The sequence below is a fragment of the Tauraco erythrolophus genome, chromosome 5 (assembly GCF_009769465.1).
Source record: "Tauraco erythrolophus isolate bTauEry1 chromosome 5, bTauEry1.pri, whole genome shotgun sequence".
Lineage (NCBI taxonomy): Eukaryota > Metazoa > Chordata > Aves > Musophagiformes > Musophagidae > Tauraco > Tauraco erythrolophus.
The window spans coordinates 77256587-77269658 of record NC_141469.1 but is presented as its reverse complement, the minus strand read 5'-3'; the positions used below and the strand labels follow the sequence as shown (position 1 = coordinate 77269658).

General features: G+C 47.9%; 1 protein-coding gene across 1 annotated transcript; it reads left to right on the top strand.

The window, feature by feature from the left end:
- The first annotated feature begins 6671 nt into the window (after window positions 1-6671).
- On the top strand, window positions 6672-12160 carry HGSNAT (heparan-alpha-glucosaminide N-acetyltransferase). Its single transcript, XM_086612101.1, has 9 exons — window positions 6672-6832; window positions 7198-7313; window positions 8018-8139; window positions 8735-8861; window positions 9008-9094; window positions 10446-10523; window positions 10641-10711; window positions 10851-10963; window positions 11932-12160. The coding sequence occupies exons 1-9, from the start codon at window positions 6685-6687 to the stop codon at window positions 12111-12113; spliced, it is 1044 nt and encodes a 347-aa protein (XP_086468227.1). The 5' UTR covers window positions 6672-6684; the 3' UTR covers window positions 12114-12160.
- Window positions 12161-13072: the final 912 nt, after the last annotated feature.

The window sequence follows — 13072 nt, the reverse complement described above, 5'->3', positions numbered from 1 at the left end:
TCTGTGCGGCTTTTTTCATCGCAGGTCGCCTCGCAGCCGCTGCAGCCCTGAGCCTGCGGCCCGCCAGAACGGCCACGCGTGGCCGCGGCCCGCGCTGAAAGCGCCTTCACGCTCGACGCTCGCCCCGCTCTTCATCATCCTCCTCGTTTTCGAAACGGGGGGGCGCGGCCTGCCGCCGGCCCCGGCACGGACGCTCGACCCCGGAACACACAGCAACCGCGGCGGAGGAGGAAGGATGGACCGCGCTTCCCGGCCCCGCCGCGGCGGCGCAGGGCGGTGGCGGCGGCACCGCCCCGGGGCGGAGCGCAGCGACATGGCGGCGGCGGCGGGGCTGGTGGCGGCGGCCGTGGCGGCGGCGCTGGGCGCCGTGCTGATGCCGGCTGGCCTCACGCAGCCGCACGGGGAGAGCCCGCCGGAGGGGAGCGGGGCCGGGCTCGGGCCCCGCGGCGGGGCGGGGGCGGCGGCGGAGCGGCGCCCCGCGGGGCGGATGGACCAGGCCCTGCTGCTCGTCCGCAACGAGCTGCCCGCGCAGGGCCTCCGCCTCGCCGCCCTCTCCGGCTCCTGCCACCAGGTGAGCGGAGGGAGCCGCGGAGGGGTTGTGCCGTGCGTGTCACCCCCGGCCGCCGCTTGTGCCCCGGCGCGGCCGCTCGGCCTCTCTGCCGGCTCCCCGCGCTTCGATCGGTCGCTTCATTGGGTTTTACCTTCGAGCGGCGCCCCGGGACGCCGTGCAGCGGGAGCGGCTCCAGCCCCTGGGCGTCTTCCCGTGTCTTGGCCGCTGCGCAGAGTGAGGACACCCACTCGTCCTCCTTTAGCACTAATGAGCTCCATCCGCTCTCTTCTTCCGCAGTGCTTGTATCAGTTCCTGGCGTTTGTCCCACCGAGCGATGGGAGCCTGAGGAAACCGGGCACAGCGGCGGTGATGGTCGATAGCCAGCATCCACTCGCCCTGCTGCTCACGGGCTCTGTGAGTGACAGAGAGCTCTGCAAGTACGTGCCCTAGCCCCAGGGAACACCTGAATAGCTCTATCCACTATTTTGGGTATTTTTCTGGAAGCCATGCACCTATTTATTACCTGCTCATCACCTCCTTTTTCCTGACTGTTTAGACCTAGAGTTTGGTCTTCCCTGCACTGCTGTAACAGTGGTGTACGTTGTAATTGTGCTGGAAGGATCTCGGCACACGCAGGAGCTGAAATGGTGTGCGTTGAGCCAGCACGTGCAAGCGCCTGGTTTCTCCTGCAGAGAGCCTGTAGTTCAGGAAGACAGGTGATGTAGTCAGCAGTGCACGTGTGGTGGATCATCTGCGTTGGGATAGCGGAGGGTAATGCTCGGCAGAGGCAGAACCAGGCAGCTCCTTGCTGGATCAGGCTGTTAGGCCGAGTTTTCACCCTGCCTTTCCTACAAGCGTGCAGGCTTACAGCCCCCCAAATGCTGCTGTGGTACCTGCATGTAACAGTGATGGCTCAGCAAGTTTTGTTTCCTTTATCCTTTGCAGGATTCAGTATCATTTTGGAGAGTTTGGCAATTATTCCCTTGTGGTAAAGACCCTAAGTACAAGCACCAAAACTGTTTCTTGTGACCTAGTCATCAATGAAGGCCCTATCAACAGCTACCTCCGTATGTAATGCTCTGTTTTCCCCTTTCATTCTACAACTCACATGTCTCCCAGCAGAACCAACTTCCCCAAAAGTCTGTGCAGCCACTCATGCTGTGCTGAAGATGTGTCATGGGCTTGCTCCTCTTCCCTCTCAGCATCTTACCTCCTTACGTTTTATACACCCGTCCTGAGGTCTTGACCAGGATCAGGCCTCTTCACATGATAAACTGTATGACTACAACCTTTTTGCAGCAGGGATTAGCCCAGAAAAATCAGTGAGTATGTGTCCAGAGGGAGATATTTTCAGTTAGTTCCTGTTTCCCTGCATGTTTATGTATGTACCCAGAATCCTCCCTCTTCTTCCCTCTGTCTTGCTTCTCTCACAAAAAGGGAAACAATTCATCCAGTGTTTGGATTTTTGTTTGTTGTTGCACTTTTAATTTTAAACCTCACGTCTTGCTTTTTTGTTCATCTCTTTTCCAGGGCTGTTTCAAACTCTCGTCTACATCTCTTCCATTCTTTTCCTTTACATTAGGTTAATCTTCAGTCTTTCCAGTTTTCCAGCTGTAAAGAAAAATTCTCCATGCTTGCAAACTTGGTGTTTTACCCTCTCCCCTGCCTTCTTCATGTTGAGACTGTTTCCAAATCTCTAGTTTCTTCTTCAGAACGCGTGGCATTCTGACTCTTTTCTCACCGTTGCCTTGTGATGCAGTACGGTTTTATTTTGCCTTTTTTATACTGAGGTGTGCAGTCACTGAGCTGCACTTTGAAACCAGTCTGCTCTTGTTTTGGGTTGTTTTGGGGTTTTTTTGTGCTCATTTTTTTCCTCTGAGACTCAGGCTGGGGATATGTATTGCATGGAGAAGGTGGTGTGATGATTGGTGGGTTGGGCTTTTTGTCATGTTTGTGTCACGCTTGGCCAAGCCCAGGCTGCTGGATGGTTTTGTTAGATCATTTATAAAGTTGTGTTCTTCTGTCTTTCACGTAGCTATTCTCTTTGCTTTCCTGGTTTACATGGGGATCCTTGCTATCCTGATTGTTGGGCGCCTTTTTATGAAGTAAGTGAACAGTACTGTAACACCTTCTCGCACATCAAGTGGGGCCGCCAGCTTGAAACCACACGTCACAATGTGATAGTGCTCCAGAGTCCCACTGCAGCCCTGCTTTAGGTCAGATTCTGTTATCAGGCTGCCATGTACAAGTGAAGCTGTGATAGCTGTCCGTGTGATAATAAATACAGAGTGGTATGATTTCCCTGTTACCTTGTGTGTGGAGCAGTTACTGCCGACCAGCTGACGTCCGCTGTAAGCTCGCACACACCCTGCCTTACCCTCCTGAGACCTGTTCCTGGTCTAGCCCTGAACTGGCAATACAAGTCAGTGGGACCTAAGCGTGTGCAGCATATGCAGCCTTCCATCCTGTGTACTGAATGACCTGAGTCATCCCTACCTGTAAACAACCTTGGAATAAAGCCCCCGGACCTGACCTTGTGGCAGTGTAATTACGTAGCTGGAGTTAACTGAGGTCCCGGGTACTGGTGAATCTCAGTATTACGTATGTGAGCTGGGGAAACAGAAATGGAGACTGTCCCAACTTCTGATTTCTGCTGCTAAATGGTTGATACTAAGATGAAACTGGCCATAAAGTATTTCTTGTTTTCTTTTGTGTTTTTAACTGTTACTCATTTTCAGAATTGATCCAGTCAGAAATTGGGTTTACAAGAAACTGAACCCCAGAGAAACTGATCATCTGATTAATTCTGTGAGTGACCACAATATCTTTAATTTGCATTCTGTAGTGTTGTCATCTCTGAGGAACACACACTATCCAGACATCTGGGGACTTGTTTATTGCTAATCGTCTTCCCCTTTTTGCATATTCCCCTTGGCAACTCTGGTACTGATGCCAGACAGGCGATTCTATGTCAATGGAGAGTGCTAGACTGGGTTTCCACGCAAGTTTGGTGGATTCCCAGTAGAGCTCTTGCAAGTCTTGAACATACGGCTTTGTGTCCTCTTTAGTTCCCTTGAAGCAAATGCGCTGGTGAAAATACTGTCCGCTTCTGACATGGATAATGTAAGGGAAGGGAAGAAATGTCAGCTTCTGTGTCTGCTTCCAGCACAGTAGGAATTTTAGCAGGATCTACACTTAAGTCAGGATTTCTCTGGCAGCCCTAGGGCTGGCATTTCTGTGTGAGCCGTGTTTTGTACTAGAATAGATAGATCATAGTCTGGGCTTCACATCTAGGAGGTCCAAACCTGTCTAGCATCAAAAGACTTGGGAGCAGAACTCTGCAGCAATTCTTGTAGTTGTTCATCTCCATAGCTGTGTTACAGTGATGTCTGCTTCTTTCTGCTGTCGCTGGGGCTGATCAGAGTGATTTAGGGAAGTCAATTGGAAAGAAGCCACTCCTGCATTTAAAAGGATTCATTTTCTGCTGGTTTAGCTCTCTAAACAGTCTCTCTGTGGTATCAGACAAGTACCGATGGGATCGGATGGATCCTGTTTGAGTCAGCAACTGGATCTGCTCAGCTCTGTTGTGAAGCAGCGCTCACAGTGACGGGAAGTCTGTGGCTGATTTGGACTGGACCCAGCTCTTCTGAGTCTCAAACACAAGTCTCTTTTCACTGCATTGTTGTTTCCACTCTGGTTAAAGGTGGAGTGTGGAGCATCTGCAAATATTATTGCAATATGGTGGAGCCTTGAAGGGGTTAGAAGTAGCAAGTGGGGAAACAAGGAGGAAGATGGGGAGAACAAAGACAAACACAGTATGTGAAGTTTGCTGACCTCTCTTCCCTAGGCAGCTGATGCAGTTGCTGACTTGCCTTTTGGTGTCTGGTTTATTCCCAAAGGAGCTTGGGTCCCCGAACACAACAGACTCCGTTAGCAGTGATCCCACCCACGTTTGTGGAGCAGAGCCTCTCGGCAGCGGCTGCGTTCCCTGGACACGTTCCGAGGGTAAGCATAAGATCTTGCTCAAAAGCAACTCTTCCAAGGGGAAAGAGATTTTTCCAGTGGCAGTTTGACAGTGCATGGAAATATGTAGCAGATGGACAGTTCAAAGGGGTCTGTTTTACCTGGAAGATAATCAAGGTTTTAATTCTTGGATTTTCTGAAACACTTTGCAGTTGATCTAGTTTGAGGAAACATTAAAGTTATGGCAGAGGGTGGAAAAGAACAACATATGTTCAGCGCGAAAATGCTATGTGAAGGAGCATAGCTCCTTACTTTGGTTTGCTGCCACCCCCAATCCTTGAAACGCTGCTTCCTGATTGGCAAAGCTGGAGATGTTGTAGTACATAATCTTGCTTTTAAAATAAAATAAACCAGATCTCGCAGTTAGAAATGTTTTAATGGGGGTAAACTTTAACTGCGCGTTCATATTTGTGTACTTCATTGACATGTGATACTTCGTGTGTGTTTTTGTATTTGTCTCTTTAGGCTCTCTCTTATAATTATGGTGTTTGTTAACTATGGAGGAGGAAAATACTGGTTCTTCAAGCACGAGAGTTGGAACGGTAAAGTACGATGGAGACAGTTAATCTGGTTTTCAGCTGCAGCGGTGTCCAGATACGGTTAGCTTTGCAGCTTCTGCAGCAAGCTGCTGCTCAGCTGAAGGCTGGGACCCTGCGCCAGTTTGCTTCAGCAAGGTATCAGGCCTGTTAGGTTAATGGGCAAAGCAGCTTGTGCTCCTGCTTATCACCTAGTGACGGGATCGTTTCAGAGCGCAATCTGTGCGTAACCTTTTCTTTTTGGACACAGGTTCATATCTTTAACTTTTCTGTTTTGCTTAATGACCACAGTCAAGCTGACGGTGCTCAATGCTGTACAAACATAATGCCTTGATTGGCAAGCTGTTGGGGAAGGGCTCGGGCATCATGCTGCCCTAGTGGAGAATAGCAAGGATCCCATCCCCGAAATCTTTCCCAAGACCCAGCAATCAGTTCTGACCCTACTTTTGAAGTATGGTAAAAGCAGTGAATCAAGATGATTAGCTCTTTGTAAGTTTTGTTTATAATGTGGTTTAGATTTTGGGGCATCAGATAATTGCAAGTGGCCTGCAATTCCTCTGGAAACTCAACAGCAATGTTTTTAAAATTTAGGGAGAGTTCAAGGTAAATAATGTGTTCCTTCGTATTTTTCTGTAGGATTAACAGTGGCAGATCTGGTGTTTCCATGGTAAGTCTTCCTGAAGCACAGTTCTTGTGTCAAGTGATTATGTTAAGGATGGCAAGGAGAGCATTGTGTGCACCTCACCTCCATGTGGAAATGTATTTGGAGGGGTGGATGGTTGATAGGAGTCTGCCCCTCCAGGTAACAGCCTCATCCTTATGAAGCAGTAGAAGAGCTAAGTGCTTCTGGCTGCCCTATGTCCTCCGTCCTCCCCACACACAATGTCGGTGGGAGGCCCAGGCTTACCGTGCCGGTGGAAGTGCAGTATCCCTGAGGAGCTCATTGCCACACTACTATGTTGAAGGCGGTCGATCTGACAATATTCAAAGCTGGACTGATGTGTATCCAGGGATACACATAGCCAACGGAATTTTGGATTAAGCTAATCTCACTATAACCAGACAGTAGTCTTACGGGGATGCAATTATCCCATCTGCCCCTAGCAAGCTTCTCTAAGTTACACACTGGTTGTGGTTACTCTTGGAGATGGGAGCTGGACTTGGACTGTGAACCTAATCTACAGGAGGGGAGCTGGTCAGTTCTCAATTTGAATCTTAAAGTTGCAGCTTGTGTTTTACTGCTCTGAAGATGATGATTTAATTTTGGGTAATGGAATTTTTTGGTGGCATATGTATTGCTGCAGAAAGACCAGAATGCAGTTACTTCCCTGAACTTTATTGCCTGAACTGACCACGGAAAGAGGTAGAAAGGTCCCCTAGTGCAAGCTTAATTGTCTGGAAATTCCTAGCAATCAGAGGAAGTAAAAGTTGTCCAGTTTCACTCAATGCATGCATTTCTGTTGGGCCAAAGCAGGCTACTCTGTCAGCTCTAGTGTTTGCTGTCACGCACATGTGTGATGAGCCATCTGTCAGCTCCATTTCCCATCTGCTCTGTTCTCCAGGTTTGTGTTCATAATGGGGACATCGGTATCGTTGTCACTGAGCTCTATGCTGAGGTGGGGAAGTTCCAAGGAGAAAGTGCTCGGGAAAATCCTCTGGAGGAGTTTTCTGCTAATCCTGCTGGGAATCATAGTCGTGAATCCCAATTACTGCCTTGGACCATGTGAGTGGAACTTGCTCTCTTCCTTGTATTTCTGCAACTGTTGTTCCTGCCTCCTGGGCTGGGCTGTTGAGAAAACAGTGTGGGCCTTGCTGTACTGATCAGTTGCACGCGGGCAGTTCGATAGTAGAGTGCTGTTCAGTTCTGCACTGACGCAGTTCTTTCTGACCCCTCTGCCCATCACTGTTAATCATCTTAGTGGTGCCTGTCCCAGGGTCAAGATGTACAGAAAGTGGGGTGGCAGAGTGGAGGTGTCCCTTGTACCTGAAGGGGCAGTGGGTCTCAGCTCTCCCTGGAGAAGGGTAGCTTTCCTATTTACAAAAGAACCCATGTCTGCTCCTCTTCCACATTGCTTGCTTGTTTTCCAGTGTCCTGGGATAACCTGCGTATTCCTGGGGTGCTCCAAAGGCTGGGTTTCACGTACCTGGTGGTTGCTGCTCTCGAACTCATGTTTACAAGAGCTGGGGCTGAGAGTGGGACCTTGGTGAGTTATGCGGGGAGATCGCAAGTGATACTGAAGTAAGGTTTGGGAGCTTCTGCTCTTCGTTGGGCACAAAGAACACATGAGACATGACAAGAACACATGTAGCATCTTACCTGATGCATAGTGCAGTGTGACCTGGCAAAAATTTCAGGGAACATGCACCCTTCAGTGTCCCAGTCTGCATTTTATCACATCTAGCTTTGCTGTGTTTGAGGATTTCACCGATCCATTCAGATGGTGCTTAGAAATAGGCATTCTCAGGCACTTTTGATGACTTTTCACCACCAAGGGACCCCAGGGACAGGCATCTCTATGCTGACTCCTGTGGCCTGTGTTTTGTCCGGTTAATTTTGGCAGTGTTTTTTCACAGCAGGGGAAAGTAATACTGCTTTTTGGCCTTTCTGGAGTCTGTTTTCCCAAAAGGCTTTTGTTCTACTCATGAATCAAAATTCCTTTTGACATTTTCCAAGCTAAAAAACATTGTGGGCTTTTGTTTTGGTTTGTTTCTCCCCCTCCCCCACGTAACTGAGTGCCTGGAAATCATTCGTGAAGATGAAAGGTCTATTGGTAGAACCCAGTTTTGTAATGACAACAGCTCCCTCTTGTATCTGGGGAGCTGCCTGCCAGGAAGTACAGGATGTCCCCAAGGGCATGGTTTTTACTTGCCAGCTAATACCCACCCCCCCCTCCTCCATCTCATGCAGGAGACGCCATGTCCTGCTCTGCAGGATATTCTCCCCTACTGGCCACAGTGGATTTTCATTCTGATGCTAGAAATGATTTGGCTCTGCCTGACCTTTTTGTTACCAGTGCCAGGTTGTCCCAGGTAAGATTGTGCACTCAGAATACTTTCTGTGGAGCATCAGATTATTTTTCTTCTACTGAGTAGAAAATTCATTTTATTAGCCATAGGGAGAGTATGAAGAGGAGAGCTTTTAGGCCAGCGGGGTTAAGGGAAGCATTCTTCATGTGAAAAAACTTTACTTTGGTACTGAAGTACCAGGTGTTATTGAGGTGACATCATTGTTCCTTTGTATCTAAAGAAGAGGATGAAAATCTCCCTGAGGTCTGTGTAGAGCGATATATGATCGTTGCAATGTCATCCCTGTCTCTGTCTTTGCCCCTTTAGAAGGACACGTCTGCAGGACAAGTAGAGCAGCTGACTGGGTAGCCAGGGCTGAACTGAAGCATTGCTTTAGGCTCCGGATACTGCCTGTCCCCTCATGACCCATCTGCTCATGGCATCGCGATGATGAGAACAGGGTGGCCACCAGCCAGCTGTCATGTAGGACCTGTGTTTCGCTGAGTGCCTCTGGCCAGGGAAACCATCGGGCATTTAGTGTGCTGGGCTGGTGGACCAGCTACTCTTCAGGTGGAACGTACTAATGCTTTGTGCTAGAACCTGTTTGCTTCTGTCCTAGGGGCTATCTTGGTCCTGGGGGCATTGGAGACTTTGGAAAGTATCCCAACTGCACTGGAGGAGCAGCTGGTTACATTGATCGTTTGCTTCTTGGAGAAAACCATATATATCAGCATCCCTCTTCAAGTGTAAGTAGCTTTTGGTTTGTGGTATGAAGCTGCAGGTGAGCACTGAACATAGGTGTCGGGAGGGGCTTAGGAATGATACATGCAGGGGTGGAAGAGAAAGGAGGTCGATTGCTCAGGTGCCCTGTAACAACTGTTTTCTCTCTAAGGTGATTTACCAAACAACGATGCCATATGATCCTGAAGGGATCCTGGGGACCATAAATACCATTTTCATGGCATTTCTGGGACTGCAGGTACCTCTTTTCTTTCTGACTGTGTGCTATAACAGGAAGATTAGGAGGAGTCCTGGAAGTGCGGAGGCAACTTGGTTTTATTTAAGGCTGAGACTGGTTCTAACAAAACCTTTTCCAGACCAGTGCTTTCAGTCTGACTTAGCCTAAGGTGAGTGTCAGAGAAGTGGAATCTAACCTGGCAGTAGCTTGCATTAGATAAACCAAGACTTTTTCTCAGTTTTTGTTAAGAGACAGACACCAGAAGTTTGCAAAATATCCACCCGGAAACTTCCTTTGCTTGTTTTAAGGTTGAGCTTGAGCTGAGGCTCTGCATGTTGGAAAATAGGGCCAAGAAATGCATAGACTTCCCAGCTTCATTTTAAACACACAATTCTAAAGGTCGCAGCTGTACGTGTTCCCCGTTGCTAATTTTCTGCTTGACGTGCAATGTCAGCCATCTTGCATAGGTGCTATGGGTGTGCTTACCTTCCCAGACACGAGGGAGGCAGGGGTCACGTTGGTGTTACCAACATCCAAAGCTCACAGCTCAGCACCGTGTTTAAAATAGGGCATCATGATGCTTTTTGATGCGGTTCTAGTCATTGCTGGCTTTTGTCTTTGCAGCAGCTGTTAAACAAAGTGAAATTCTTGTGCTGGGAAAGCAATGTTACTGCAGGTAGCGCTGGGTAAAAATTGAGTTGGAATCTCTGCGGGGCAGAGCTTGGAACAGAAGGGTGGCAGTGCGGAATGAGCCATCAAGACGCGTTTCACAGCGGTGCGTGAAGAGGAGCGTGTGCTCCAAGCAGGCCAGGCAGTGACACGGCACTGCGGAGACGCTGCTGGGGCTGCTGGGGAGTTGACATGGCGCTGCTGGGGCTGCTGGGGAGTCGACATGGCATGGTTCATAGATTCATAGATTCATAGATTTCTAGGTTGGAAAAGACCTTAGAGATCATCGAGTCCAACCATCCCTAATCCCCATTAAACCATATCGCTAAGTAGATCATCCACCCTATTCTTAAACACATCCAGGGATGGGGACTCAACCACCTCCCTGGGCAATCCTTCCTGAGGGAGGTGGAGCTTGAGTCACGTTGTGTTAACCTACTGAAGCTGCTTGTCCCCTTCCTCAGTGTTAATGTAGCAAAGAAGGGACAAAAGGTGCACCTCTATTGCCGAGTGGGTTGCATTTATGTATTTTCCCCATCGGTGTCAATTCTTTGCAAAGAGTTCCCATTCTGAGCCTTTCAGCCCCTTAGTCGATACAAACCCTGTATGTCTGTGTTAGCACACGGTGGCAAACGTATCTGGCTCTTGAAATGTAGCTACATTTATGGGCGTTAATTCATTTTTTGTATTCTTTTTATATTAGGCAGGAAAAATTATCTTGTTCTACAAAGACCAGCACAAACAAATCATGAGTCGGTTCGTCATATGGAGCATAGTAATGGTAAGTCAGACAGCTCTGCAGCTCTTTAATAGACATGTATTTTTCTTCAATGCAAACTTTGTATTTCTAGAAACATGTTGCAGTGGTTATATAAACTTTAGCAACTTTCTATTTCAGGGAATTATTTCTGCTATCTTGACAAAGTGTTCTAAAGAAGAAGGGTTTATTCCCATCAACAAGAACTTATGGTAAGCAGAGAGAGAGAACTTTTAGTATGATTTCATTAAAGTACTATTTTATCGTGGAGAATGTTTTACCTGTCTTATATTCAGATCTGTCTGTATCACATAGTTTTGTAAATAATCTTTCTACTGAAAACGTGTGTAGGTCAATATCATATGTGACAACCATGAGCTGCTTTGCCTTCATCCTCTTACTGCTGATATATTACCTTGTGGATGTCAAAAGACTGTGGTCGGGTGCTCCATTTTTCTACCCAGGTCAGTAAAATCATGGCAGGAAATGTATTCCTTCCAATTCTTTCTGCACTGATACTATCCTTTTATGTTTTCTGTGCTTCCCTTGTCTTTTAAGAGTTGAGATTTGAGAATGAGGTAACCTGAAGGACACCAGAATGATTAACTTGAGCTGAATTTTTGCGTAGAACTGGGACACTGGAGACCAGGTATTTAAGAGAGAGGGACTGGAAGCTTCTATTGCCCAGTGACCGTTCTCAGTTTGGTGTTAAGGTCCCAGGGAACAGCTGCCTAGTACCAAGCAAAATACCACAGCTGGTTCGTAGTTGGTTTTGGAAAGGACTGCTGAGACTTGGGTAACCACTTCTGAAGATGTGGAAGATGAAATCCCCTGGGCAGCTGTGTAGGTTCTGCCTCTGTGTTTTTAGATAAGCCTGTCTCACAAAGCATCCCACTGCGGTTTTAACCACACTGGGCTCTTGACAAACCTTTGAGTACAGAATGCAAACCCACAGCAGAGGGAACCTTTCAGCAACTTTGCTGTCTGGTGTCTGGACAGGAAGACGGGTAGGGTGACAGCATGGTATCGTATCTCCTACCAGAAATACCAGAGCTTTGAAGGGCAGTCAGCATTTGTTTGTAAAGGCAGCAGATCGGACCAAATAGGTTGGCACTCGGCCACCCTGAAGACAATAACTGTGATTATTCTCCTTGTCAATAAAATTGCAGGATAGTGATTTGGTTGTATTCTCAATTTAGCATATAGGTTGTCTGTATTTGTTTTCAGTAAACATTTTGGGGGAAGAGAACCCCTCAGACTGTATTTGAAACCACACGTGTGTAGCATCTTTGGGGCAAGTAACAGCTGCTGTGATTAGCTGTTGTCCTCTTGGTGCCGCTCTGTTCCATAAGCCTGGCAAGCTTCTGCCTGCTTAGTCTGAAGCAAGCTCATACCTGCTCTTTCCGACGGTATGACCTGTCCTTACTTTCAGGAATGAACTCAATTCTGGTCTACATTGGACACGAAGTGTTTGAAAACTACTTCCCTTTTAAGTGGAAGATGCAAGACAGTCAATCCCACGCAGAGCATCTGACTCAAAACCTCACTGCGACAACTCTTTGGGTCATAATATCGTATTTACTTTACAGGAAAAGGATATTCTGGAAAATCTGATAGAGGTGGTCAAGGTATAGCAGGCCTAGATTCTGATGGGGCATGTGCATAAGGTGGATTGGCCTGAAACACTGCCACTCATGCTAGGCTGTGTTACTAAAAAGGGACACTAGTTTAAGTTTACGGTGCCGTGGAAGTTATCAAGACTTTCATGTGACTTAAGGGACAGTATTTTCCTATTTAGCAAAAACCTACTAGTCTGCTGCAGTTGCTCTCTTTCTGTTTTCTGTATTTTGTAAATATTTTACTGATCTCCCTCCTTCTAATAGAGAAAGTGAACATACTGCAACAGTTGGGCAGTCAAAGACAGCCTGATGGTGCTTACAAAAGGAACTGCAAGGGATGGGGGCAGTGACTGCAAGGGGTTATCAGAACGGGACTCTGGCAACAGTCGTTGCATCTGACGAGGCACCCCCTAGCTCAGAGATCTGGGGTTTGTATATACCCTTGGCACCTGCCGCATGCCTGTGCCATGCTGCTGCTGGCACACGTTTAACTGGGCTGGTTTTGGACTGAGGAGCACTGGCAGCATCCTCAGCCCTGCACTCGGGTCAGCAGTGCAGTGACTGTCTGGGAAAGCTCAGGGGCACCTCTGTGCTACAGCGTGCTGCGGAAAGCGGTGACTCAACTGATCATTCTCCATTGTGTTCTTCCAATTTGGTCTTGGATCAAAACCTTAGGTTTAGGATCCTGCTGCCAAAGATCTGTTCTGTTGGCTTATTAATCGGCATGCTGCTGCTACAGGTTTAGCAGCCCATCTGTGCACGTTCTGGGCCTTTGTGTTACATTCCTCCCACATGGATGAGGTCCAAATTTCACATGCTGCACTCTAAGAGCGCAGAAAAGCCAGTTCCCATTGACTTTGTATAATCACTTAGATATTACCAAGGGTCAATCAAAGCAGTTCTCTTCATAAATGGATTTACGTAAGGGCCCTGAATCTGAAAACCAGCAATATA